The sequence below is a fragment of the Nymphalis io genome, chromosome 5 (genome assembly GCF_905147045.1).
Source record: "Nymphalis io chromosome 5, ilAglIoxx1.1, whole genome shotgun sequence".
NCBI lineage: Eukaryota > Metazoa > Arthropoda > Insecta > Lepidoptera > Nymphalidae > Nymphalis > Nymphalis io.
Genome location: NC_065892.1, coordinates 9,621,575 through 9,649,545, shown reverse-complemented (window position 1 = coordinate 9,649,545; position 27,971 = coordinate 9,621,575). Strand labels below are relative to the sequence as shown.

The window sequence follows — 27,971 nt, the reverse complement described above, 5'->3', positions numbered from 1 at the left end:
GGCCGTTAATATGTGAAATGTATCAGTTGTACACATCACACAAAGCAATCATGTTCACCAAAGTAAGTGTCAGTGACCGATGGCAATAAAAGTTAAAACTATGACATTTTGTTTAAGAAAAAGATAGCCTAACTGAAAGTCTGTAAAATTTAATTATTCGCCCTTATTTTTATAGGTAGTCTCTTTGAGCGCTGTATTAGCAGTGGCCGCGGCTGGGCTCTTGGTGGAGCCTCACTACTCTTCAGCTGCTGCTGTCTCGTCACAAAGCATTGTGCATCACGACCAGCCCCACGCTGCGGTTGCAGCTCATGTAGGTTACCATGCCGCACCTGTTGCATACCACGCTGCACCTGTGGCCTACCAGGCTTCTCCCGTGCACTACTCTTCCGCCGCCGCAGTATCTTCGCAAAGCATCCAACGTCATGATCAGCCTCAAGCCACTGTTGCCCACTACGCTGCTACACCTGTGGCCCATTACGCCACTGCCCCTGTTGCTCACTACGCTGCGGCACCCGTTGCCCACTACGCTGCTGCACCTGTAGCCCACTACGCAGCACCTGCTCACAGACTCGTGTCCGCCCATGATGAGGAGGAATACGCTCACCCCAAATACGACTTCTCATACTCCGTAGCCGACGGTCACACCGGCGACAACAAGTCTCAACACGAGAGCCGCGACGGTGACGCCGTGCACGGCGAGTACTCTCTGCTCGAAGCTGACGGCTCTGTGCGCACAGTCCAATACACCGCTGATGCCCACAACGGTTTCAACGCTGTGGTCAGCAACTCCGCCCGTGCCGAACACGCCACTCATGCGCCAGCGCATATCCTCGCACACCATTGATTTAGTCAAAACTCTTAACTAATTAATTATTTATTATTTATGTGTCGTTTCAAGGTAACTGTTATTTGAAAATTACATACGAAATATAGCAATACCAATTGATTTTTTTTTGTTTTTTATTGAACCCTTTAAAAAAAAGCTGCTGACTTTTACTAATCTTTACATTTAACTTAAATACTTTTTTGCTAATTATCTACAAAAGCATATTTATTTTTTGTATATTTACTAATAGAGTATAGCTAAATATATAAATGTCGGCAGCGTATCGTTAGAAAACTGTACATCTTAATAAGTTTATTTTATGTGAAGAATATCTAGAGATGAAATTAAAAAAAAACTGATCCTTTGATCATGACGGCTTGGTAGAACAGTTCAAGATAGAAAACTACTTGGTCGATTTAGTTTATATATACATTAATATATAAATACATAAATACATTTTCACAAAACTTAATATGAACACTTGGATTGTGTTTTAGCCAAAGCAAGGCAAGATACATCTACTTAAACAATTAATACGGTTTTAGAAATAACTGACTATGGTTAACCCAACCCGCACTGGAGCAGCGTGGTGGAATAAGCTCCAAACCTTCTCCTCAAAAAGAGGAGAGGAGGCCTTTAGCTCAGCAGTGGGACATTCACAGGCTGTTACGGACTATGGTTACATTATACATAATACGTTTGCTCGTATGCATGACTTTCTTAATTTTAGAGAGGGCAAACGAGCAGGAGTCTCACCTAATGGAAAGTGTCTACCACCACCCGTGGACACCTGCAACACCCGAGGGCTTGCAGGTGCGTTGCTGGCCTTTAAGGAATTAATTCGCTTTTTTCTTGAAGGTTTGTATGTCATATCGGTTCGGAAAAGTCGCCAGCGAAAGCTGGTTCCACAGTGGTTGTGCGAGGCAGAAAATGTCTTAAAAATCGCGCTGTTGTGGATTTCCAAACAACAAGGTGGTGCGGATGGAATTTATAATTCTGACACGATGTTCGGTGGTGAAATTCAGCGGCCGGGACCAATCCAAACAATTCCTTAGAACACTCCTCAATTCCTCAGAACACTCCTCGCGATATATGCAATAGAGGATGCAGATTGACCCGACACCTCTACGCAGATTCAAAGAATCAAGCCGGTAGGTAAGAGCTTGATTCACGACAATTCGAACTGCTCTACGTTGAATGCGGTCAAAGTTCTGTCTGCATAGTATAAATTGGTTCCGGTAAGTGGCGCTGTGATAGAGGTTAGGTTTTTTTTTAATAAAAATAAACAATATTCTTGTTTCACCCGTATGAATTTGGGACGGACGGAGGGTATATTGTAAATATTTCAATAACAATAATTTAATTTTTTGTTTTAATAATTTTTTTTCAATGTTATCAAAAATAGTTAATTTTTCAAGTTGTTTTTTTTTTGTTTATTTTGACACTTCTTTTTTCAAACCTTTTACAGTAAATATATCGTAAATATATCTTTATCGTTTTAAACACGAATAGACACTTCCAAGTATGCTACAAATGAAAGATGATTTAGATATGGAAAATTTGTTATATTTTATATAGGAGCTTTAAAGTTCATTATTGTAAAAAACATCGTTCAACAATTACCGATATTCTCGAAGGACATACGCACACAATATTTTTAAATAATCTTCGCTTTAACAAGTCTGCTGAGAAAAGGCCGCCCAACACCAAACTATAGCCTTAGCACATGATGTACTAGTATTTCATTTATTTATTTAAGCGTGTTATTTTTACTTATTTTCATTTTAGATGCATTATTTTAAATATATTGTCATTTTAAAATTAAATTTTTATTAAATATATTTTGCCGCTATAAAGATAATACTTTACCGATATAAAAAAAACCTGCTGAGTTTCTTTCGCCGGTCCTTCTCAGGTCTGAGGTGTTTATTTCCGAACCGGTGGTAGATTTACGACAATCAATAAGCAAGTGTAACGCTTCTATATTGAATAAAGATTTTTGAGTTTGACTTTGAAGCTTGTTCAAAAAAAATATACTCGCAAAAACTATTTTTATTTTGATGCAAGTATTCTTATTGGTTTGTCTTATATTTGTATAAGGTTTTTTAGTAAAAAAAACACTATAGTTTGTCAAAGTATACTAGTATATCAATGACAAATAAGTCGGTGTTAAAAAAGTTTATTTTTATTTTTATTTATGTACATAGAATGTTTTTGTATTACAGAAAAAAGTGAAAAATAAATTAGAGAAAAATCTTACCTATTTAATAAAACTTTACTTCGACGTCAATTTTGGTATCATACATTTAATATTAATCATCTTTTTATAATTCAAGCAGTTTTACATTTATTTGAAAACGCTTGTAAATTATATTAATATTATAATATAACGATTCATCATCTTGTTCATTAGTAGAATTAATAATGCTCACACGTTATGCACGTATGTATGACTTAACATAGCTGGAGCGGTAAAATTCATTCATTAATTTTATAATAAAATATATAAATATATTAATATTTATGTATTTTCTTCCAATATATTACTATTTATTTGTTGCTAAACGATTTTTGTTGTTTATATATTTTGCTTCAAAAATCTTAGACGTCTGAGTTTTATTTTCAAGAACTCAGTCTTATAAAACATAAGTTTAAATTGGTTTTTTGTTCAAGAAAAAACTAATTAAGCCTATGTGATTGATAAAATATTTTTGCTGTGATATTGAATAATAATTAATAAAAAAAAATATTTGGCTTAATCGATCAATAAATAATTTGATACATTACAGAAAACAAAAATATTTAAATAAAACCTTTGTGACCAGTTCCCGCCCACTGACCTTTACATACAAACAATCAGATCACTATATAAGCGGCCGTTAATATGTGAAATGTATCAGTTGTACACATCACACAAAGCAATCATGTTCACCAAAGTAAGTGTCAGTGACCGATGGCAATAAAAGTTAAAACTATGACATTTTGTTTAAGAAAAAGATAGCCTAACTGAAAGTCTGTAAAATTTAATTATTCGCCCTTATTTTTATAGGTAGTCTCTTTGAGCGCTGTATTAGCAGTGGCCGCGGCTGGGCTCTTGGTGGAGCCTCACTACTCTTCAGCTGCTGCTGTCTCGTCACAAAGCATTGTGCATCACGACCAGCCCCACGTTGCGGTTGCAGCTCATGTAGGTTACCATGCCGCACCTGTTGCATACCACGCTGCACCTGTGGCCTACCAGGCTTCTCCCGTGCACTACTCTTCCGCCGCCGCAGTATCTTCGCAAAGCATCCAACGTCATGATCAGCCTCAAGCCACTGTTGCCCACTACGCTGCTACTCCTGTGACCCATTACGCCACTGCCCCTGTTGCTCACTACGCTGCGGCACCCGTTGCCCACTACGCTGCTGCACCTGTAGCCCACTACGCAGCACCTGCTCACAGACTCGTGTCCGCCCATGATGAGGAGGAATACGCTCACCCCAAATACGACTTCTCATACTCCGTAGCCGACGGTCACACCGGCGACAACAAGTCTCAACACGAGAGCCGCGACGGTGACGCCGTGCACGGCGAGTACTCTCTGCTCGAAGCTGACGGCTCTGTGCGCACAGTCCAATACACCGCTGATGCCCACAACGGTTTCAACGCTGTGGTCAGCAACTCCGCCCGTGCCGAACACGCCACTCATGCGCCAGCGCATATCCTCGCACACCATTGATTTAGTCAAAACTCTTAACTAATTAATTATTTATTATTTATGTGTCGTTTCAAGGTAACTGTTATTTGAAAATTACATACGAAATATAGCAATACCAATTGATTTTTTTTTGTTTTTTATTGAACCCTTTAAAAAAAAGCTGCTGACTTTTACTAATCTTTACATTTAACTTAAATACTATTTTGCTAATTATCTACAAAAGCATATTTATTTTTTGTATATTTACTAATAGAGTATAGCTAAATATATAAATGTCGGCAGCGTATCGTTAGAAAACTGTACATCTTAATAAGTTTATTTTATGTGAAGAATATCTAGAGATGAAATTTAAAAAAAACTGAACCGATGACCATGACGGCCTAGAAGAACAGTTTAAGATAGAAAACTACTTGGTCGATTTAGTTTATATATACATTAATACATGAGTATATAAATACATTTTCACAAAACTTAATATGAACATTACTTAATATTACATCATACATAATGCGTTCGCTCGTATGTATTTATTTTTTTTTTGTTAGAGAGGGCAAACGAGCAGGACTCTCACCTAATGGAAAGTGTCTACCACCGCCCGTGGACATCTACAACACCCGAGGGCTTGCAGGTGCGTTGCTGGCCTTTAAGGAATTAATTCGGTCTTTTCTTGAAGGTTTGTGTGTCATATCGGTTCGGAAAAGTCGCCGGCGAAAGCTGGTTCCACAGAGAGGTTGTGCTGTTGTGTGTAAGAGCTTAATCCACGACAATTCGAACTGCTCCACGTTGAATGCGGTCAAAGTTCTGTCTGCATGGTATAAATTGGTTCCGGTAAGTGGCGCTGTGATAGGGGTTAGGTTTTTTTTTAATAAAAATAAACAATATTCTTGTTTCACCCGTATGAATTTGGGACGGACGGACGGATGGGTATATTGTAAATATTTCAATAACAATAATTTTATTTTTTGTTTTAATAATTTTTTTCAATGTTATCAAAAATAGTTAATTTTTCAAGTTGTTTTTTTTTGTTTATTTTGACACTTCTTTTTTCAAACCTTTTACAGTAAATATATCGTAAATATAATCTTTATCGTTTTAAACATGAATAGACACTTCCAAGTATGCTACAAATGAAAGATGATTTAGATATGGAAAATTTGTTATATTTTATATACGGGCTTTAAAGTTCATTATTGTAAAAAACATCGTTCAACAATTACCGATATTGTCGAAGAACATACACACAAAATATTTTTAAATAATCTTCGCTTTAATAAGTCTGCTAAGAAAAGGCCGCCCAACACCAAACTATTGCCTTAGCACATGGTATACTAGCATTTCATTAATTTAATTAAATGTATTATTTATTTATTTTCATATTAGGTGTATTATTTTAAATGTATTGTCATTTTAAAATAAATTTTTCATTAAATATATTTTGCCGCTAGCTTGTTCAAAAAATATGCTCGCAAAAACTATTTTTATTTCGATGCAACTACTCTTATTGGTTTATCTTATATTTGTACAAAGTGATCATAGTATTTCTAGGCTATACTTTTATCAGTCAGTAGAATTTTTCAACTTCTTGTGTAATCCGGTATAAGTACTATTTCAGTATACTCTTTCAGGTCTTACTCTACAATTAATTCAGTAAAAATACTATTAAAACATAATAAAATAATAATATACAATGCACGGTCTGTATCTTGTTGTATCACGTCTATGAGCAATTAACAGTGTCGGGCACAGAAAGCTTTTATGTTAGCTAATGCATTACAGTATTGAGGAAAAACTTGAGATCTCCTTCTTTTTTACAGAATTCAACGAATTAATTTAATAAAATCTACAGTGTTTATGCTAAAAATAGGTTTTCTGTTGCATGTATTTTTTTATTTAAATATATTAGTGAATATAAATGAGATTTCTCAAACTAACCAGGGGCACGGTCGTTCATTTGAACTGGTTCTTCTAAGATTATCACACCGATAAAGTTACTATAAAACCATAAATCTAACGGACAGAAATCATTCAGTGTGATCACTGAACACGCAACAATAATTAACATAATGTTCTCCAAAGTAAGTTTTTGGTAAATAAAAGAAACAGGAACTTCATACCAAAAAGGTTATGATACATAAAATAAAACTTTTTACAGCTGTTAGCTTTTTGCGCTGTACTGGCGGTGTCCTCGGCTGGACTCCTGCCTGCCCCTGTACAGTACTCTACAGCAGCCACTGTCTCCTCCCATAGCATCCTACGTCATGACGAGCACGTAGCTCCTGTCACCAAGTTGGCTGTCGCAGCCACAGTCGCCTACCACGCCGCCTCTGTCGCCTACCACGCTGCTTCTGTCACCTACCATGCCACTCCCGTTTCTGTCGCCTACCACGCTACACCTGTCGCTAAAGTTATTGCCCAACCTGAAGAAATTGTAAGTTTTTTTAACATTTATGTATATATAAAATGCTAACTTAACTCCTTCATTATTATGTAGTACCAGCAATTATTGAATTTTCTTATTTATCACTTTTAAAGGCTTACCCCAAATACGAGTACAATTACTCTGTAGCTGACGGACACACCATGTCGTATAGGGCTCATACTCCTTCCAAGAAGCTGATGGCTCTATCAGAACTGTGGACTACTATGTTGACGACCACAGCCGTTTCAACGCTGCAGTACACAACTGCCGCCGCCGCTTACATCAAGGAAGCGCCCGTCTATGCTGCTTTTGTAGCCCAATACTAAGCGTTACAAATCTATTGTAACTTGTAACTTGTTGTTATTTTATTTATATACATATTATTATTAAGTACTACTATATTTTGTATTTACTCTGACAAATAATCTAGATAAAAAGGAAATATATTGTGACTATATTTATTATAAAATAATTATACTTATTTAATTGAAAAATTAAATAAACATCCTATTCATTAATTGATAGACAGATAGAATTTACCATAAATTATTCAAATTTGTCGCATTAGACAACCATATTAAGATAAACTACCTTAGCCATGTTTTAAACCTACGTTTTACTAACACTAAAGTAAAACTTTTCAGTATACTTTATATAATTAATCCTCCTTTTAAATAGGTACTAATTAAAAATGGTGCATGTCAGTCACCTCCACGTGGTGCACCCTGGGCAACGGGGTCGACCAGCAATCCGATGTTTTCCCGGATTGCTTGTCGATCGCGGCTGAGTGATGCGGCGGAAGTGTCGCGGGCCGCTCCTGGTACTTCTCTGTTGCGCAGAGTGGACCAGCGAGCGGCTTCGTGGCAAGTAGGAGGACTCCGGGGTCCTTTTGGGCCGCCGGAGAGAGAGAGGAGGAGTTGGTCTCCGGAGTCCTTTCGGGTTTCCGGAGAGAGGAGGAGGAGTAGAAGGAGGAGGGAGAGCCGGTTTCGCCCAGTTTCGGTGTCGATGCTGGGTGGACATACTTCGGTCACCGCCTTCTCAAACTCGTTTCCCCATCTAGGCGCCGGCAGTGGTTGGACCGAGGGCCTTGCCTTCACCGGCTGGGCCAAGAGGAGAAACCCTCAATAAAAAACAACCGGTGGGTCGCTCACCCAAAGCGACGGCCGCAGACGAGGTCGCGGTGGTGTGCTAACGCGTTCTCGTAACCCCGCCACCATGCGGTGAGGCGAAAACGAGGAAGTTTTAGTGGGTAGGACGGTGGCCTTCTGCCCTGTGAGTCCCACATACCCGTCCCGGTCGTGTCCGGGCGGGAGGCGTAAATGCCTTTCCTCCTCGAAAAAAAAAAGGTACAGATAAAAAGAACATCAAGCTTCGTGTTCAATATCATTTCACTTGTGATTAGATGAAAATGTCATCATAACCGATTTCGGCCATGACGATAACTCCAAGGGAGACTAACTGCGCAGATGTAGAGCACACGTATGTGCGCAAACAAAGGTGGACTATTTATGTATTCACTCTTACAATCCGATGTGACGGCTAATTCGATACGATCGGAAAGAGCTTAGGCGTAGGCGTTAGGCTTTCAACTTCCAGACTCCGGGCTGCTACTAAGAATTTTGACTGAAAATCCCAATAACCTTCTATCGCCCTGACCTAGGTTTAAACCTTTAACCGGGATCTGCTACCTTATATCTAGCTGCTAGACCAAACGAGGCAGTCAAAATAGTAAATTGTGATTAAAACAGCACGTATGACCTCACAGTACAATTACTTTGCTTATTAACACAAAGTAATAAAAGAAGAAGATTTAACAAAAGCGTTATCTAGTAATAATAACATGAAAAGCGTACATTATACATTATATACAGCAATAGCAGACTTACCTCTTTATCTATTATAAAAGTATAAATATAATGTAGTCGCATACATACATTTATAAAAAATAAAAGACACGAAGTACGACACACACATCGACTTTACGGCTTTACCTGTAAATGTTGTTTAGGGGATGATAAGTTAAACAAACTTCTCCGTACGAATGACAGTAAGAGAGAAATCATTGTTTAACTAAGCTCACCTAAACAATATTTATATGTAAGGCAGTATATGTATAATTAACAGATACATACGACTAGCTCCTTGTGACATCGACATGTCATAAGTAGGTACAGTTAGTTATTTTTCATCGATAAATAGATTTAAATACGAAAAGATTTTTGCAATTATTTCATATTTTTACAAATTTAATATAAAAATTTATTTGTCAAAAACCACCCACGGTAAGGTAGTTCCATTGAAACAACTTCATCTAATTTGATTTGATTGATAAAGTCACTATAAAACCATTGAGCAAATGTAAAGAAATCATTCAGTGATCAAACACGACAGAATAATCAACACAATGTTTTCCAAAGTAAGCAAATCTATTTAAACGCAGTTAAGCAAGCTTTCAAACTAAAGAGACGATGACGAATAATATATAATTTTACAGCTCGTAGCTCTCTGTGCTGTAGTGGCGCTGTCCTCAGCTGGACTTGTGCCTGCTGTTCAATACTCCTCTCCAGCGGCTTTCTCGTCTCAGAGCATCGTACGTCACGACGAGCACGCGGCTCCCCTTGCCAATCTGGCTGTTGCTGCACCCCCCGCCTACCACGCCGCCCCTGCTGCCATCGCCTATCACGTTACCCCTGCTGCAGTCACCTACCACGCAGCCCCTGCTGCAGTGACTTACCACGCTGCATCCGCTCCCATCGCCTACCATGCAGCTCCTGCTCCCATAGCCTACCACGACGCTCCCGTATCAGTCGCCTACCACGCCGCCACTGTCACTAAAGTTATTGCCCAACCTGAGGAAATCGTGAGTTATTTTACATTCATAGAAATTATGCTAAGTAACTATAATTAACGACAATAACGACTAATTAAATCAATACTCTTTCTTTTCCGAAGGCCTACTCTAAATACGAATACAATTACTCCGTTGCTGACGGACACACCGGTGACAACAAGCAACAACAAGAGGTCCGTGATGGTGATGTCGTCAAGGGATCGTACTCCTTCCACGAAGCTGACGGCTCCATCAGAACTATGAACTATTATGCTGATGACCACAGCGGTTTCAATGCCGTAGTACACAACACCGCCCCCACCGCCAGCCCCACTTACATCAACTTACATCCAGCGCACAAAGAAATTTGGCAACTCCTTTCTTTGTCGCACTACCAAAAAATGGAATTCCTTACCAGCTCACGTGTTCCCCTCCTCTTACAACCCGGGTTCCTTCAAACAAGGCGTGAAGAGGCATCTTGCGGGCCGGCAAGGCGGGGACGGCTAGTACAGAACATTCTTCCCGACTGTACTGGCCGTCGTCGCGTTTGGACTCTACTACCACTTACCATCAGGTGGAGTAGAGTCATTTGCCATCCCGGGGCATATAAAAAAAAAAATCCGTCTATGCTGCTCCTGTGGCCCAATACTACCACTATTACTTACAATTCTATTATTGTTAGCAAATAAATGTATAGTATCATATTTTGTTTTGGCTCTCACAAAGAACCTAGTGACTAAGAACCTAGTAATACGTTATTAATATATTTATTATAAAATATTTATACATATTTCATTTAAAAATTTATACACATCCTTTCTAATTATTATTGAGACCCATCATTTTTAAGTCTTCTGGGTCTGTTTTAAAAATGCACGTTCCAATCAATTTTGGACCCATTATTGCTTGGAATCAGTTTTTTTAGATGTTCATATAGGATATGTACATAAAATTTTATACAATAATTATATGTAAATGTTTTTGATTGTTAAAAAGAGTAAACACTGAGTTTCTTGCCAGTTTTTCTCAGTAGAATCTTAAAATGTACTACAAAACAGACAGATCGTCACATTCCAAGCCGGTGGTAGCTTTATAATAAAATAAAAATTAGAAAATGATTATTGAAAAGTGCTAGTGAGAGCCTACTTGAATAAAATCTATTTCGACTTTGAGTCTGTTTTTACTCATAATAACGCTATTTTAAAAATGAAAAGATTCGTTCGCATGTTGTTTAACGTTTGCAATTAACTTAAACAATATCTAACGCTTCATTATTCATTGTCTGTTTGTGCCAAAAGTTTATAGTATTAAATAGTTTCAAGTTTATTGGATAATTTAATATTACTTCTCTAAAAAACTGTGCTTTTAGTAGTATAATAATTATAACATAATTAATTTATCGTACAATTTATATAAGCATTTTCATACATTATTCAGTCTTGGCCAATTAGGTAACCATAAGTTAAGTTTTTAATAAACAAAGCCTTGTTTTAACGCTACATTGTAAATACTAAAGTAAAATTTTTCATTTCAAATTATTTATTCAAAATACACCAACATCAAAATGCACCTCTAATCCTTAAACATATTTAAAAACGAAATTTATGTAAAATATTTTAAACTTTCTTATCTTTTTTCCAATACCATATTTCTGTTTCAAAATTATATATTATTATAGATAAAAAACTATCAGCCTGTAAATGTCCCAATGTTGGGTCCTTCTCTTCTTTTAAGGACAAGGTTTGGAGCTTATTCTACAATGCTTTCCACAATGTGAGGTGGTGGATAAATTTGTGACAAATTTACGATGTTTTGCTTAACCACCGAGCACGAATTATAAACACAAATTAAGCATGCTTAATTTAGGCCTGACCCGCGAGGAGTGCGGGGGGCGAGATTCGCCCCCTGATGAGAGCTCCGCCGAGCCACGAGTGGAACAAAGCACGGGAGAGGCCGCGGATGCGTTATATTAACACGATCCCGCAGCCTCTCCGATCCGTGCTGAGGACGGCCATCGCAGTGGTTTTAGTGGGTAAGAATCCCGCATAACCCGGTTCCACCTCCATAAAACACGGGTACCTTTCTGAAGGTTTCCACTGCGAGAAAAGAAAAAAAAAAAAGAAAAGACCTGAACCCGCAACCAAAGACTCACGAGTTAACCATCTCGATTTTTAAAATATACCTCTAATTTAAACAAAAAATATCGCTATTTCGGTACGCTCTGCATATTTAAAACATCGAAATTAACTATTTATATATATTATATATAATTAAAGAATACTATAAACAAATATCTAGAGAAATCTTTATTAAAGCCTTAAATATGTAAATAATAAGAATAAAATTCACTTACATGATAATTTAATACTACATTTTAATTTTAAAACGTTAAACCAAAATCTAAATACATTATTAAACATATTGCAAAATAATTATTATAGGTGGGTAGTTTTAGTGGCATCGTAACAAAATCGGTCAGTTGAATGACGGTGTTTTGTTACGTAGGATAATATTCACTGATAATCTTTTACTATATATGACTATAAACTATGTAGGTGTTTAAATATTTGAAAAAATATATTTATCGCAAAAGATATAGTTTTTAATGTGGTTTTAAAAGATTGTAAGTTTTTAATTTATTTTATGTTGTTTGGAAGTTGGAGTGAATAAATGATGAAAAACAGAGTTTCGTTAATAAAATAAGTACATATATTTTTGCTGCGTCTGCACACCACAAATCTTCACGGAGAAGCAACGAAGTATAGTATAGCATGGGCGCTACGTACACAAGAGAGTAGCGAGTGGAGGCGGAGATGAAACCTGACGGCATAACAGAGTCATACTGTTTCCCGTCGCAGCATAAGAATTGTTCTTACCCCCAATGCGCAATAATCGTTCAGAAATACGTAAAAAGATGCGTGACGTAAAGAACAAATGTTAAGGTGGGAATTTACTTTTTGTCAAAATCATATCAAATTATATTTATGTATCCTGTATGAACATCAACCAATAGTAAGCTCTTTTAACATTTATGTGATCATTTACACTATAATAAATCTTTTGTTTACATGAGATTTGTAAATGTATAATAGCTAGTTTGCGAAATTTTACTGTCTGAAATGGGACACGTGAGGCCCTATGCCGTTCCCGCTTCGCCATCTTCTGGACCATGACGGTCTCACAGAAGGACGCTACGACCCTCCACTCCGATTCCCTGTGGAATATCACTGACACGATTGCTCACTGAGAGAGGTTTTGTCTGACCTCACGGACCAGGATCTTACTATCCGCACTTCACGCGAAGCACGTCTCCAACGTATGCTGAGGGGTCTCCCGGTCCGCGCCGACGATTCGTGTCCGATCTTACAGAAGTACGTTCCAAACTATTATTACTAGTTTATCTTTACATAACGTTTATTTATACAACATTTTTTTCTATCAAAATCATTGATTGAATATAAGATCTAGTCAATGTTTATTCTTAAATATAACTATTAAATCTTTATTTTTAAGACTTTTTTTTCAAGTTAGTTTCTTTATTTGGGAATGATTTAGTAGTGCGAACGGTTTCAAGCAAATATATAGAGCCACACGATCCTAAAAATATTATATATTATTATATTATTTAAACTATTATAAAACAATACTAATGTTTTTATCCCTATGCGCATATACATTTAATTTGCATATTAGTTTTTGTAATTAATGTCAAATAAACTTTGAATCTTAAGATCTATAGTATCGTTTTTATCTAAAATACAATATTCGTATAAATTACACAAAACTTTCCAGATTTATGTATAATTCGCAAGTGTGTTTTCGCAATTTTGAATACACAAGTGAATGTAAAAATAGATTTGGCGAATTTGCCCGGGGCAAGGTCTTTCATTTGAACAAGTTCTTCTAAGTTGATCACAGTGATAACACACGGCAAGGCACTATAAAACGATTAAGCAAATGTAGAAAAATCATTCAGTGATCAAACACGAAACAATAATCAACACAATGTTCTCTAAAGTGAGTAAATAAATACCTACACGCGCTACACTGCTAATACTTATCCTAATACTTATGCAAGCTTCAAATGTATTTATATCTGTGTGAAACTATCAAGATGATTATAACAAAATAAACAATGTTTATTTTCAGCTGGTAGCTCTTTGCGCCGTTGTGGCGGTGTCCTCGGCTGGACTCCTGCCTGCCCCTGTACACTACTCTTCAGCGGCCGCCGTCTCCTCTCAAAGCATCGTCCGTCATGACGAGAATGCGGCTCCCGTTGCCAAATTGGCCGTCGCTACCCCCGTTGCTTACCACGCTGCCCCTGCTGCAGTCGCCTACCACGCTGCCCCCGCCGCCGTTACTTACCACGCTGCCCCTGCTCCCGTCGCCTACCACGCTGCCCCCGCCGCCGTCACTTACCACGCTGCCCCTGCTCCCGTCGCCTACCACGCTGCTCCCGCATCCATCGCCTACCACGCCGCTCCCGTCGCTAAAGTTATTGCACAGCCTGAAGAAATCGTAAGTAGTTTTCCGTCTATAAGTTACATATTATAGATATTACTCTTAATACGAAACTAATATAATTCTCTTTGATTTTCATAGGCTTACCCCAAATACGAGTACAATTACTCCGTTGCTGACGGACACACCGGTGACAACAAGCAACAACAAGAGGTCCGTGATGGTGATGTCGTGAAGGGCTCATACTCCTTCCAAGAAGCTGACGGTTCTATCAGAACCGTGGAGTACTCCGCTGACGACCACAATGGTTTCAACGCCGTAGTACACAACAGCGCCCCCACCACCGCCCCCTCTTACATCAAGGCTGCTCCCGCCGTTGTCAAGACCCCCGTCTACGCCGCCCCAGCCCTCCAGTACTACCACTAAAAAATTCAAAATCAGTTAACTAAAATGATTGTCAAGTATTTATTAATTTCAATATAAAATTGAATCTCAAAATTACTGTGTTTTCTCTCGACCTTCTCTATTTTTAACTTTATAACTAATAAAATAATAATAAAAAAAGTTATTACTTTCAAAACTTTTAAAGTACAAATTAGTATTTAGTTAACATAAAAAACATAGAACTTGTGTTGCTGTGCATCTAATAAGAAAAAAAATGGAATATATACGTAAAATAATGATGGTGCTTAACCCGTAATTCCGGTAATATTAATAAGGTAGTTTAACTAAGACAATTGTATTTAACAGTAATTTATATACATTTTCCGCTTATGCCTTTAGAGCCTTTGTTTATAAAATATTTAAAAAAAATATGTTGAAAACCGCATAACTTTTTAAGCTTTTTTATGCGTGTGTACCTTCTGATTACAAAATCACAGGCGTTTCCTTTAAACATTGTAATTAATTTTATTATTGTTAATACATGACTCAAAATTATTTTTTTTGAATACAATAGAATAATTCCTGTTACCCATATATTTATGCAAGCAACAATCAACATAAAATATTTTTTATCCCAGGATGCAAACTACCAGAAATATTTCTATAAATGCATATCCAGCGACAAAAAAAAATCGATATTTAATCACAGAAATAGAGTAACTATATAATAATTGAGATTTAAAATCACAAAACAATTAATTAAAATAATCAATATTACTGCCTATATTTTTATATGCTTAGTTTTATATTAAAAATTATAATAATTAGAGACCTCGATCTATAGTGTATGTGTTGTGTGTACAAAAAAAAATGATTTTACAAACAATAAATTCAAAATCAAAATGATTTATTCAACATTGAAGCATCACACTTGCTTATTGATAGTCAAACCAGAAACTACTACTGGTTCGGAAAAAAAACACCCAGCCCTGAGAAGAACCGACGAAAGAACCTCAGCGGGGTTTTTTTACATGTATCATGTTTCATTTACAAAAAAATAAGAAAAATAGCCAGGCAGCGATTGTCTGATTCCCAAGGTGTGCTATCATCCAAAAATTAATTATCACATCATCACATCACCAGCCGAAAGACGTCCACTGCTGGACAAAGGCCTCCCCCAAGGATTTCCACGTTGGCCGATCTTGCGCTGCCCGCATCCAACGGCTTCCCGCGACTCGTTCCAAGTCGTCGGTCCACCTTGTAGGGGGCCTGCCCACGCTGCGTCTTCCGGTTCGTGGTCGCCACTCGAGAACCTTTCTGCCCCAGCGGCCGTCGGTTCTGCGAGCAATGTGCCCCGCCCACTGCCACTTCAATTTAGCAATTCTTCGGGCTATGTCGGTTACTTTGGTTCGCCTGCGGATTTCATCATTTCTGATTCGATCTCGCAGAGAAACTCCGAGCATAGCCCTCTCCATTGCCCTTTGAGTGACCTTGAGCCTTCTTATGAGGCCCATTGTGAGCGACCACGTCTCTGATCCATAAGTCATCACTGGCAACACACACTGGTCGAAGACTTTCGACTAGAGACACTGCGGTATTTGGGATGAGAAGATATCGTGTAGCTTCCCGAACCTTAATTATTATATAATAACTTTTTACACACAAGCGTTCCTTTACAATTTTTTTTCAAATTTAGCAACCGAGAAATTTTGAACGTTTTTAGGAACCTGTTGTAGAACCATTGCCCCACAAAAGAGTTACTGACTCTATGCTGTCGAGTAACGGGGGTTATTAATTTGTGTTTGTTCCATGTACCAATGTTATGAGTATCACATTTTCACACAAAAAATCAATCAATCAACAGCCAATCGTTGTCCACTGCTGAACATAGGCCTCTCCCAAGGTGCGCCAAAGCTCCCTGTCCTCCGCCTTCCGCATCCAGTTGGTGCCCGCCACCTTCTTAAGGTCGTCGGTCCACCTGGCTGGAGGGCGCCCTACGCTGCGCTTGCCGATTCGCGGTCTCCACTCTAGGACTCGTCTGCTCCAACGGCCATCGGTCCTACGACATACGTGACCAGCCCACTGCCACTTCAGCCTGCTAATTTTGCAAGCTATGTCGGTGACTCCGGTTCTTTTCCGGATAATCTCATTTCTGATCTTATCCTTCAAAGATACTCCGAGCATAGCTCGCTCCATAGCACGCTGAGCGACTTTGAATTTGTGGACTAGTCCCGCAGTTAGTGTCCACGTTTCGGCACCGTATGTCATGGCAGGTAAGACGCATTGGTTGAAGACTTTCGTCTTCAAACATTGCGGTATAGACGACTTGAGGACTTGACGAAGGTTGCCAAATGCTGCCCATCCCAAGCGAATTCTTCGATCGGCTTCCTTCTCAAAGTTGTTCCTACCGACTTGTATTATCTGTCCTAGGTAGGTATATTCACTAACAACTTCGAGAGGTTTCCCCTCGACGTATATCGGTCCCGGCACGACATGCCTATTGAACATGACCTTGGTCTTGTCCAAGTTCATACCGAGACCGACACGCCGGGAAGACTCGCCTAGGCTACGCAGCATTTCGGTGAGTTGTTCCAGCGACTCTGCTATGATGACGATATCGTCGGCAAATCGAAGGTGTGAGATGTACTCGCCGTTTACATTGACTCCATACCTAGTCCAATCCAGCGTTTTGAAAACGTCTTCCAACGCGTTGGTGAACAGTTTCGGGGATATTACATCCCCCTGTCTCACCCCTCTGCGCAGTTGGATCGCCTTCGTCTTACAGTCCTGGATGTGGACAGGGTTTATTTTCACACAAAATCATTAATATTTTTCCGTACATACATAACATTACATAATACGTATTGAGAAGCAACAGATAATATTTTAATTTCATTAAATTTCTTACTTAGAGACTCGTTAACTCTTTACATATGTATATAAATATAAAATTAATGTTCCCTAACTTAATTTCGATCATGGCAGGCATGCTTATTACGGGTGTATAACTATACTACATAGTATTAATAATCGTGTAAATATTACAAAAAAAAAGCCGAGATGGCTCTGTGGTAAGAACGCGTGAATCTTAACCGATGATCGTGGGTTCAAACCCGGGCAAGCACCACTGAATTTTCATGTGCTTAATTTGTGATTATAATTCATCTCGTGCTTGACGGTGAAGGAAAACCTCGTGAGGAAACCTGCATGTGTCTAATTTCACTCTAAATTCTGCCACATGTGTATTCCACCAACCCGCATTGGAGCAGCGTGGTGGAATAAGCTCCAAACCTTCTCCTCAAAAAGAGGTGCGGAGGCCTTTATCCCAGCAATGGGACATTCACAGGCTGTTACAGTAAAATATTACAACTTCAGAATATAAATAAATTGATTGTAGATATAAATGTTTGTTGTTATCTTTGTTATATTATCTTTGTATACATTGTTTAGTTTTTATTTAAAATAAGGACAAGATAAATTAAAATTTAAATCAAATTTAGATATACCGATTATAAAACAAGTAATTTAAATGTAGTAATATTTATTTGCTTGGACTAACAAAAGGAACGGGTAGCTGCCAAGTTAGTTATGGAATATACCAAGTTCTTAATTTAAAACATCCGTTAATTTTAATTCAAAAAATTAATTTAAACAGTTTAAAGATTTAACTAACGATTTCTTGATATTTATTTATTTTAATATTTACACGTTTGTTCAAAATTAATGTCATAAATTTGATCTTACGTATATAATGGCGGTTTATTATATAATAAACCCCCATTAAAATGTTTTCTTTAAATGAAACGTTCATTATATCAAAATATCGCTTATAGTATCTATAGCACTATACAAATAAATACTAAAAAATATTTACGCTTACATTTTTCGTCACAATTCGATTGTGTGTCCTTTTTAAATTCAAACCATTAGTCATTTAGTATTAAATTGCAACAAATAAAAAAAACTTAAAACTTCTTCTTCATTATTTAAAGGTCTACTCTACTTTTGTTAGTGCTTAAAACCCAATTCGTTCAGCTGACTGGTGATAGAACTGGTGATTCGATCACTGGTGGTAGAGCTTTGTGCAAGCTCGTCTGGGTAGGTACCACCCACTCATCAGATATTCTACCGCAAAACAGCAGTACTTGTTATTGTTGTGTTCCGGTTTGAAGGGTGAGTGAGCCAGTGTAATTACAGGCACAAGGGACATAAAATCTTAGTTCCCAAGGTTGGTGGCGCATTGGCTATATAAGCGATGGTTGACATTACTTACAATGCCAATGTCTAAGAGCGTTTGGTGACCACTTACCATCAGGTGGCCCATATGCTCGTCCGCCTTCCTATTCTATAAAAAAAAAAAAAAAGCTGAGTCTAAATGTCAAATGCCGCAACAGCTTCTAAATTTATCACCGGCTAACAACATTGCGCGTGCGCAAGTCAAGGCGCATAAGTGAATACGAAAAATTGGAAGTCACGAGTATAACCATGAACAACAATTAATAATTAATTGATACTTTCTAACTATGAAATAAATTTTAAATACAAGATATAATAAATTAACGTATCTTTAGTAAAAATATATTAAGTAGCATATTATTTCTGAAGTAAAAGGTAAATGTAGCATTTTGATTACCTTATAATTTAATAATTGTTTTTCTAAATAGCTTGAACAAAATGTATTTCTAAGATTATGTAAATAATGAACCTCTTTAGAGCTTTAACTTCACGCTTTACTGTCCATCGGTATACTTTCTATCAAATTTACTGAAGCTTAAGCTTATTTTTAACATCTTATAATAGCTTATACTACTTTATATTGTATCGTATTTTCAACGGGATAAAATTAATTGTTGAAACCATAGTCCAAAATATTTATTATACTATAACTGAAATACAAAAACTTTTTATTGAACATTTGGTTCCAACTGGTAAGGTTGTTAATGTAAGATAAGAGAAATCATGAATTTATTTCTTTCATATTAGCTTAGAATATTGAACAGTAAAATTTAAAAAATCTATTATTTAAGCTTTCTAATATGGTAAATTAAGTTGTTTCGATAAAATAAAAGATAATCGTCGAACAATAATAAGAGTGGTAGTAGACCTTTCGTATAAATAAATACAAACCTAGTATACATATGTGTATATTTATATTCACTAAAGATAAAATCTTACGTGTAATCGAGAAATCACTGCTGACGAACTGGATTTTATCTAGGTAATAAGATTTTCGCAAGGATTTATAATATAATTCATCTACTGCTAGTGAATGCGAAAATAAATTTGTCAAAAATAACCTCGGGCAAGGCTATTACTTTAATTGTGTTTTTTTCTAATTTGATCGCAGTGATAAAGTTCCTATAAAACATGAAGCAAATGTAAAGAAATCATTCAGTGATCAAACACGAAAGAATAATCAACACAATGTTCTCCAAAGTAAGTAATAAATATAAAAAAATAATGAACATAAATATCAAAATGTAGAAGGTGACAACATTTTATAATATTCAAATTATTTCATAGCTGGTAGCTCTCTGCGCTGTAGTGACGGTGTCGTCGGCCGGACTCGTGCCTTCTGTACAATACTCCTCTGCGGGTGCGGTCTCCTTTCAGAGCATTGTCCGTCACGATGAGAACGCGACTCCCGTTGCCAAATTGGCCGTCGCTGCCCCCGTCGCTTACCAAGCTGCCCCTGCTGTAGTCGCTTACCACACTGCCCCTGCTGCAGTCGCTTACCATGCTGCTCCCGCCGCCGTCACCTACCACGCAGCTCCTGCTCCCATCGCCTACCACGCCGCTCCCGCATCCATCGCCTACCACGCCGCTCCCGCATCCATCGCCTACCACGCCGCTCCCGCATCCATCGCCTACCACGCCGCTCCCGTCGCTAAAGTTATTGCCCAGCCTGAGGAAATCGTAAGTGGTTTTCCGTAACTTCTAGAAAGTTACATATTAATGATATTACTCTCAATAGAAAACTAATTTAATTCTCTTTGGTTTCTGCAGGCCTACCCCAAATACGAGTACAATTACTCCGTTGCTGACGGACACACCGGTGACAACAAACAACAACAAGAGGTCCGTGATGGTGATGTCGTGAAGGGCTCATACTCGTTCCAAGAAGCTGACGGCTCTGTCAGAACTGTAGAGTACTTCGCTGACGACCACAGCGGTTTCAACGCCGTAGTACATAACAGCGCCCCCACCACCGCTCCCGCTTACATCAAGGCCGCACCCGTCGTCGTCAAGACCCCCGTTTACGCCGCCCCCGTACACCAATACTACCATTAAGTGACTTACTCAAGGCAAATTTACTAAATGATAGTTGACTATTTATTTAATACAATAAACAAATAAGTTCGATAAAGTTATAGATTCTAATATTACCTACGCTGCTCCTGTATCCCAATACTACCACTAAGCTTCATATAATATGCTTACCAAATGATTGATAATTATTTATTTATATCAATATACAGTTGAATCTCATAAAAATCTTATTTTACATATTACAACCTATTTCTTAAAAAAAGTAAATCGAGGTATTTTTTAATTCTTAAACAAATATTTATGTAAAAATACATATTACGGGAATGATTTTGAAATTAAATTTATTTCCAGGCTTCACAGTAAAATAAATAGTTAAGTACTGAAATATATAAGTAATGTTTAAGAAAACAGCAAAGTTAGAGCAACATAATACTTATTGATACTTATTAGACTCTATATTATTTAACCGAAACAATGGATTTATAGAATAAAACATAGTAAAGTAATTTGACGTTAGCTATCTGATTGGTCAATGTCACGAATTTGGTTACAAGGATTTATTTAAATATATATTTTTTAAATCTTATATAATTGAATAAAACGTTGAATGATCTTGAATACGAGTTAATTATAACAGCATCACAAAACCGGACCGCTTAAAAGGTACATTTTATAATTGCTTAGACTAACTTCTTTGACAATTAATTACTTTATATTTATTAAGTTTAGCCATGACATTAGATAGACGTCTACTTATACTTAATAACTTTCATATCAAAACCGATTTAGGTGGTAAAACTTCAAAGAAACAGCACATTTGATAAAAATAAATCGACTGAACTACAGGAAACGCATTCAATTAAGTTTAAAATAATATAATATTTTAAAATACAGAAAGGGGTAATTAATAATACTTTAGTTTTAATTTAATTCATAATTCTCTTCAAAGATAAATTGTATTGATTTCGCCTCTATATCGACTTTAAATTTAAATAGGACCTTAAGGTAGAAACGTAAATCAATCTTCTATTAATGTCAACATTCAATATTATTATAATTATATCGTGGAATAATTTAAGAAAATATTGTACCTATTTAAAAAAAAAACTGTTGGCTACTTTGTTCCATTTTAAAAGAACAAAGTTCACTTTTAATAAATGGTATACATACATACATTATTATTATTTTTAGAACAACATGCTTCGTTATTATTTATTTAATAATAACGAAGAATATCGATTAATTGACTTAACACTTGAACACATGTATGATAAATATATAATTTGAAAACGAATAGAACAAACAAGCAGAAATATTTCTCAAAAAAGATGCAAAATTAAATGTCAAATCGATATGTTTAAATATTATTATTGATAAAGAATACAAAAGGCAACCGGTTTAAAAAAAGTCACTTTCTTACAAATCCTATAATAGCCGGTTTCTGCAAATGTGTTCCGTTAGCCAATCATCTAACACAACTGCTAACGTTAATTAATGTTGATCTATTTTGCAGTAACGTTGTTTAGCATAAATTAAACATAAAAACTATCTATTTTTTCTATTTTTTTCATTCAAATACGATATAATGATACTTTATTAATCTCAACATTTTTACTCAATGTGAGAAACGTTTTCACCAAATACATTTGTTGAGTATGTCAGATAATTTTCTATTAGCGATTTAAATAATAAAATGCTGAAATTTTATCAGTTACTTTAAAAGTATGTGATAAAGCAAATGTCACAGCATTTGAATTTTGTATGAAAAGTACGCCTACAATATTCAAAAATACTTTACGATGTTGCAACAAATTTTAAAGTCAGTTTAGTGAACGGATTGATACACATACTGGTACATTTATGACCTAGGGCAAGGTTAAATATTAAGCCCGTTTGACAACCTCCACTACTTGTCATCTGAAGTAATCTATTTGGGGTCCGCGACTATAAAAACCAGTACTATAAACTCATCAACATCATTCTCACTTGATTGGCGAAGTATCTATCAATATGTTCGCAAAAGTAAGTTCTTTAAAATTAGTGTAATATTGTTATTATATTTGAAAGTGTAAATAAAATTGATTTTTTTTTTATTTTTTGCAGATTGTTACTCTTTGCGCAGTAGCGGCGGTTTCCTCCGCGGGGCTATTGCCATCAGCTGTCCACTATTCTCCAGCTGAGGCTGTCTCTTCTCAGAGCATCGTACGCCATGATCAACACCATGCCGCTCCGGTAGCAAAGCTGACCCTTGCTACCCCTGTCGCTTACCATGCTGCACAAGCTCCCATTGCCTACCACGCTGCTCCTGCCCACTACTCCTCCGCCGCTGCTGTTTCTTCCCAAAACATTGTGCGTCACGATGAGTCTGCAAGACTTGTGTCCTCAGCCCCTAAGCTGACTTACGCTGCACCTGTCACCAAGCTGGCTGTCGCTTCTCCTGTTGCCTACCACGCGGCTCCTGCTCAAATCGCCTACCACTCAGCTCCCGCTCCTGTCGCGTACCACGCCGCACCAGCTCCCATCGCCTACCACTCCGCTCCAGTTGCTAAGGTCATCGCCCAACCTGAAGAAGTCGTAAGTTTTATATTAATATACACACACTACAGCTACTGTAATGTAGTAAACTCTTAATATCGAACACAATCTTGAAAAGATAGATTTCTTATTTCTAATATCAAAAATAATGAACTTCTGTACAAACTTTCATCGTTTATTTAGAAATTATTTTTCCTCATAGTGATGTTGGTTATAAAAAGTACACCTCTGCAAAATTTCATGCTCTTAAAATAATTTATTGCTTAGCTATTTTATCTATGAATTGTTAAAATTATTGTATATATATTAACATATTTCATTACTCTTCCAGGCTTACCCCAAATACGAGTACACTTACTCTGTTGCTGACAGTCACACCGGTGACAACAAACAACAACAGGAATCCCGTGATGGTGATGTCGTGAAGGGCTCATACTCCTTCCACGAAGCCGATGGTTCTATCAGAACTGTGGAGTACTCCGCTGACGACCACAACGGTTTCAACGCCGTAGTACACAACACCGCCCCAACCGCCGCCCCCGCCTACATCAAGGCCGCACCCGTCGTTGTCAAGACTCCCGTCTACTCCGCCCCATCCCTCCAATACTACCACCATTAAGCGAAAAAACATGTACTGTCTGATTGTTGACTGTTTATTTATTGTAATATACAATTATTATTGAATTTAAATATTTATTTTATTTACTTGCTTTCTACACCATTGTTAAACGAGTGATATTATCTAAACTATTCTTAATTATTTTTTTACTTTTGAGGGCAAAATAATTGAATCAAATCAATAACATATTTCATCATTTAAATTTTATTTGTATTTGTAATTCATATCGCGCTCGGCAGTTAAGGAAATCATCGTGAGGTCCACCAACCAGCATTGGAACACCGTAGCGGCGGTGGATTAAGCTCCAAACCTTCTTCTCAAAGATAAGAGGAACCGTGAGGCAGTAATTAGCCATATTGTTTTCAAATCTAAAAAAAAACTTTTATTCAAACATACATTATAAGTAATCATGAAGCTCAAGCGTCAAGCGTTACCACCTGTTTGGCTTGTGGATTCTGACCGAGAATAATTGGCAGGAAATTCAGTAGTTACTTTTAATGAAATGTAACAACTATAAACCTCACAATATAATATTGTAATAGCTGGTTACCGTGCGAGTGAAGAACAGTGCAGATTCAAAATTGATCAAACTTTTGGTAAGCTTGGTCAATTTTGACTACAAAACCAAAAAGTCATTTAAAAATTGTTATGCAACTAATCGATCACTAGTTTGCTTTGACGTTAGTAATTTATTATAATACATCACAATATATTGTATTGTAGAAAGTTGACATACAGGCTTAAACTCCTGTCAACGTTTATTTTCGGGCAATCGAAATCGGGCAAAAAAAGAAAAGACACAATATGTTTTATATAAAACTAACTAAGCCCGACATATCTGACTTAGTATTCGGTTGAACGATATAGAAGTTGATTTGCTGCAGCCTCATGTCAACAGATATAACACGCATAAGCACGTTACATCAAAATGAATATTATTAAAACCGTACCAAAGAAATATGTACATGTACAACATCATTGTGTAATACAATATAAAGAAAACGATTTCTAAATCCATCAAACTCAAACAAATACATTTTTTATTTATTTACAAAGTTGTAGGTTCATTTTTGATGTTACAATGGTTAAAATCCCGCCACAGCAACCATAAAATTGTATGCAAATGTGATGTATATGTCTTTATTATAAAAAATTACGTACAATATTAGACTACCTTATTTTCATTTATAGAATATATATTATAATGTCATAAAAATAGTTTAGAGAATTTACGTATACAAATATAATATTTTAAAATTTCAATTATTTACAATAAATTTATTGTTTTTGTATCTATACTCGTATGTATTAGTGAACATATAACAATTGCAGTGTCTGCATATATCATAAATGAATAAATAAAGAATGTTGTTTGAACAAGTATATTATTTTACATAGTCTACAACCGACCAAAAGTTCTACAATATTATTTTTATTAAATAAATTAAACTATATTTTATGTACTAATTCAGATACTAAACATTATGTTTATAACGTTGCGAAATACTGAACATTATCTTGAAAGCTCAATCGATGTTGACCTACCAATTGTTTTGAAATTAGTTAACATTCAATCATAATGGATAAGAAAAATGCTTAAAATAATACTATTTGATATTTTAGTGCTCTGTATTATGTTTATTTTTGGTAAAATAATTTAAGTGAACGCCATGAATTGCTACTATTGTAATGTAGGAAATGTAGTTGAGAGCAAAATAAATTAAATATAGAGAAAAAACCGCTAAGTTTCAAGTCGCAAATATTTCTAAAGCATTACTTTCCAAATTTTTTGACCGTCCTTTTTTGAATAAATATTATGTTTTGATTAAATTTAAATCATCTCATAAATTTGTTACGAAAGCACTAGTAAAAAATAAAAAAGATATTTCAATACTATTTAATAGTTTATGTGATTAACTATTCATTTATTGCATTAAATAAATAGATAACAATCGCAAAGTAAAAAACGGGATCAGTCGGTTAGTGGTAGTATTGGAGAGCTGAGAGACGAAAGTCCATAATTTCAATTGCGTCAAGTACTCAAGCTCAATCCAATTCTATGTCTATCTCGAATTAAATAAATATTCAGTTATTGTGTATTTATTAGTTTGTATTATTTGATCCGATACGCTATGACACGCTTAGTTAAGTACATATTCGAAATAGCATAGCTAGTACTAGCATTAAAATTTTATTATTTAACATAAAGTAGATAATAATTGTTAGTGTTTATATTAAATAAGGAAACGCCTTTCTAATCACTGTTAAAATAAGACAATGCCGCTTAGAGAATCATAGTTTTTCATATCGAATGGTACAATTTTTCTCTTCTACATTTGAACTTTAATAGGTGGTAGGTAATCATTGTTTAGATCTTTTCATTACTGAAATTTATAACAAATTTAATGTATCGTTTTGGTTAAAAAGTTACAACAACTTTTATTTATTAAGGCGATTTTCTATTTTTAAATTTTAATAAAATATTATGAATGTAGCAATTTTTTAAAGCTTTTCAAATAGTTGGTGGTTTTGGTTTCTGAGAATAAATACTGCTCTTTTGAGATTCACATATGTTTATTTAAATACTTAAATGTAATTTGGTATACAAAGTGACGTTGACGTATATAATGTTTAATGGTGGTAGTACTGGAGAGCTGGGGCGGCGTAAACGGGAGTCTTGACGACGACTGGTGCGGCCTTGATGTAAGCGGGGGCGGCGGTGGGGGCGGTGTTGTGTACTACGGCGTTGAAACCGCTGTGGTCGTCAGCGGAGTACTCCACAGTTCTGACAGAGCCGTCAGCTTCTTGGAAGGAGTATGAGCCCTTCACGACATCACCATCACGGACCTCTTGTTGTTGCTTGTTGTCACCCGTGTGTCCGTCAGCAACAGAGTAATTGTACTCGTATTTGGGGTAAGCCTACAGAAGAGACAAATAATTAAATTTCTTGTAATAAGATTTTTGTAGAATACATTATTAAACAGATGCTAGAGAACTATCCACTTATGAAAGTAATAGTAATACTAAAATAAATAACTATTTATACTACTGGAAAAAAATATAGTAAAGCAGGATAAATCAGATATGCAGAAAACTTACGATTTCTTCAGGCTGGGCAATAACTTTAGCAACGGGAGCGGCGTGGTAGGCAATGGATGCGGGAGCGGCGTGGTAGGCGATGGGAGCAGGAGCTGCGTGGTAGGTGACGGCGGCGGGGGCAGCGTGGTAGGCGACTGCAGCAGGGGCAGCGTGGTAAGCGACGGGGGCAGCGACGGCCAATTTGGCAACGGGAGCCGCGTTCTCGTCATGACGGACGATGCTCTGAGAGGAGACGGCGGCCGCTGAAGAGTAGTGTACAGGGGCAGGCAGGAGTCCAGCCGAGGACACCGCCATCACAGCGCAGAGAGCTACTAGCTGTAAAAAATAACAATATAAAACAATGAATAAATTTAAAAAAAAAATATATGTAGTCTATAAAAGCTTATTTAATTCAATAACATACTTTAGAGAACATGATTGAATAAAAAACAATACTTGATTGATAATTTTACAACTAAATATTTCGCTTATATAGTTCTTAGTAGTTCGAAATCAAGTTTGCGATAAGGTAGAGGGAGATTAGGCTAAACTTCACCTTGCCTCGGGTCATTTAGATAAATATATGCAACATTCTGTAACTGAATTTATTTTTTGGGACAGCTAATAATTATGACAATAAATTTTAATAAGTCACACTAAGTAAAAAGTTATTTATATTTTAGAAATGCAAAGTTTAATAGTATTTTTTATATAATATAATAGTTTTTCACAAATATATATTTGAGAAATTTATAAATGTTCGGAACAGTTTCATTTTCTAATAATATAACAAATAATATTTTATCGATGTAATGCATATTCATGGTTATTAACGCGTCAGCTTGAAAAACT

The 27,971-nt window shown here is 36.5% G+C and overlaps 5 protein-coding genes across 6 annotated transcripts in view; 4 read left to right on the top strand and 1 right to left on the bottom strand.

Moving 5' to 3' along the window:
• LOC126768717 (cuticle protein 8-like) overlaps window positions 1-27,971 on the top strand; it is a 51,864-nt gene that overhangs the window by 21,998 nt on the left and 1,895 nt on the right. The window contains exon 1 of one of the 2 annotated variants that reach the window (XM_050486989.1): window positions 20,035-20,053. The exons of the other annotated variant lie outside the window; for it this stretch is intronic. Coding sequence (XP_050342946.1) covers window positions 20,042-20,053 — 12 coding nt within the window. The 5' untranslated portion in view covers window positions 20,035-20,041. Of the gene's footprint in view, window positions 1-20,034; window positions 20,054-27,971 lie in introns of those variants that run through there. 2 annotated transcript variants of the gene reach the window in all.
• On the top strand, window positions 51-844 carry LOC126768739 (cuticle protein 7-like). The gene is made up of 3 exons (XM_050487015.1): window positions 51-66; window positions 180-223; window positions 365-844. Exons 1-3 carry the CDS (start codon window positions 51-53, stop codon window positions 842-844), a joined length of 540 nt encoding a protein of 179 aa, XP_050342972.1.
• LOC126768713 (cuticle protein 19-like) lies at window positions 3,751-4,544 on the top strand. Its single transcript, XM_050486984.1, has 2 exons — window positions 3,751-3,766; window positions 3,880-4,544. Exons 1-2 carry the CDS (start codon window positions 3,751-3,753, stop codon window positions 4,542-4,544), a joined length of 681 nt encoding a protein of 226 aa, XP_050342941.1.
• LOC126768716 (cuticle protein 8-like) lies at window positions 13,766-14,659 on the top strand. Its single transcript, XM_050486988.1, has 3 exons — window positions 13,766-13,789; window positions 13,922-14,290; window positions 14,375-14,659. The coding sequence occupies exons 1-3, from the start codon at window positions 13,778-13,780 to the stop codon at window positions 14,657-14,659; spliced, it is 666 nt and encodes a 221-aa protein (XP_050342945.1). The 5' UTR covers window positions 13,766-13,777.
• On the bottom strand, window positions 26,673-27,555 carry LOC126768722 (cuticle protein 8-like). Its single transcript, XM_050486997.1, has 3 exons — window positions 27,544-27,555; window positions 27,141-27,455; window positions 26,673-26,960 (listed from the first exon to the last, which is right to left on the bottom strand). Exons 1-3 carry the CDS (start codon window positions 27,553-27,555, stop codon window positions 26,673-26,675), a joined length of 615 nt encoding a protein of 204 aa, XP_050342954.1.

Coding starts and splice junctions, on each gene's coding strand:
- LOC126768739 (XM_050487015.1), top strand. Junction 224..364: donor TGGCCGCGGCTGGGCTCTTG/GTGGAGCCTCAC, acceptor GTGGCCTACCAG/GCTTCTCCCGTGCACTACTC.
- LOC126768716 (XM_050486988.1), top strand. Junction 14,291..14,374: donor TTGCACAGCCTGAAGAAATC/GTAAGTAGTTTT, acceptor TGATTTTCATAG/GCTTACCCCAAATACGAGTA.
- LOC126768722 (XM_050486997.1), bottom strand. Junction 26,961..27,140: donor TTGCCCAGCCTGAAGAAATC/GTAAGTTTTCTG, acceptor TCTCTTCTGTAG/GCTTACCCCAAATACGAGTA.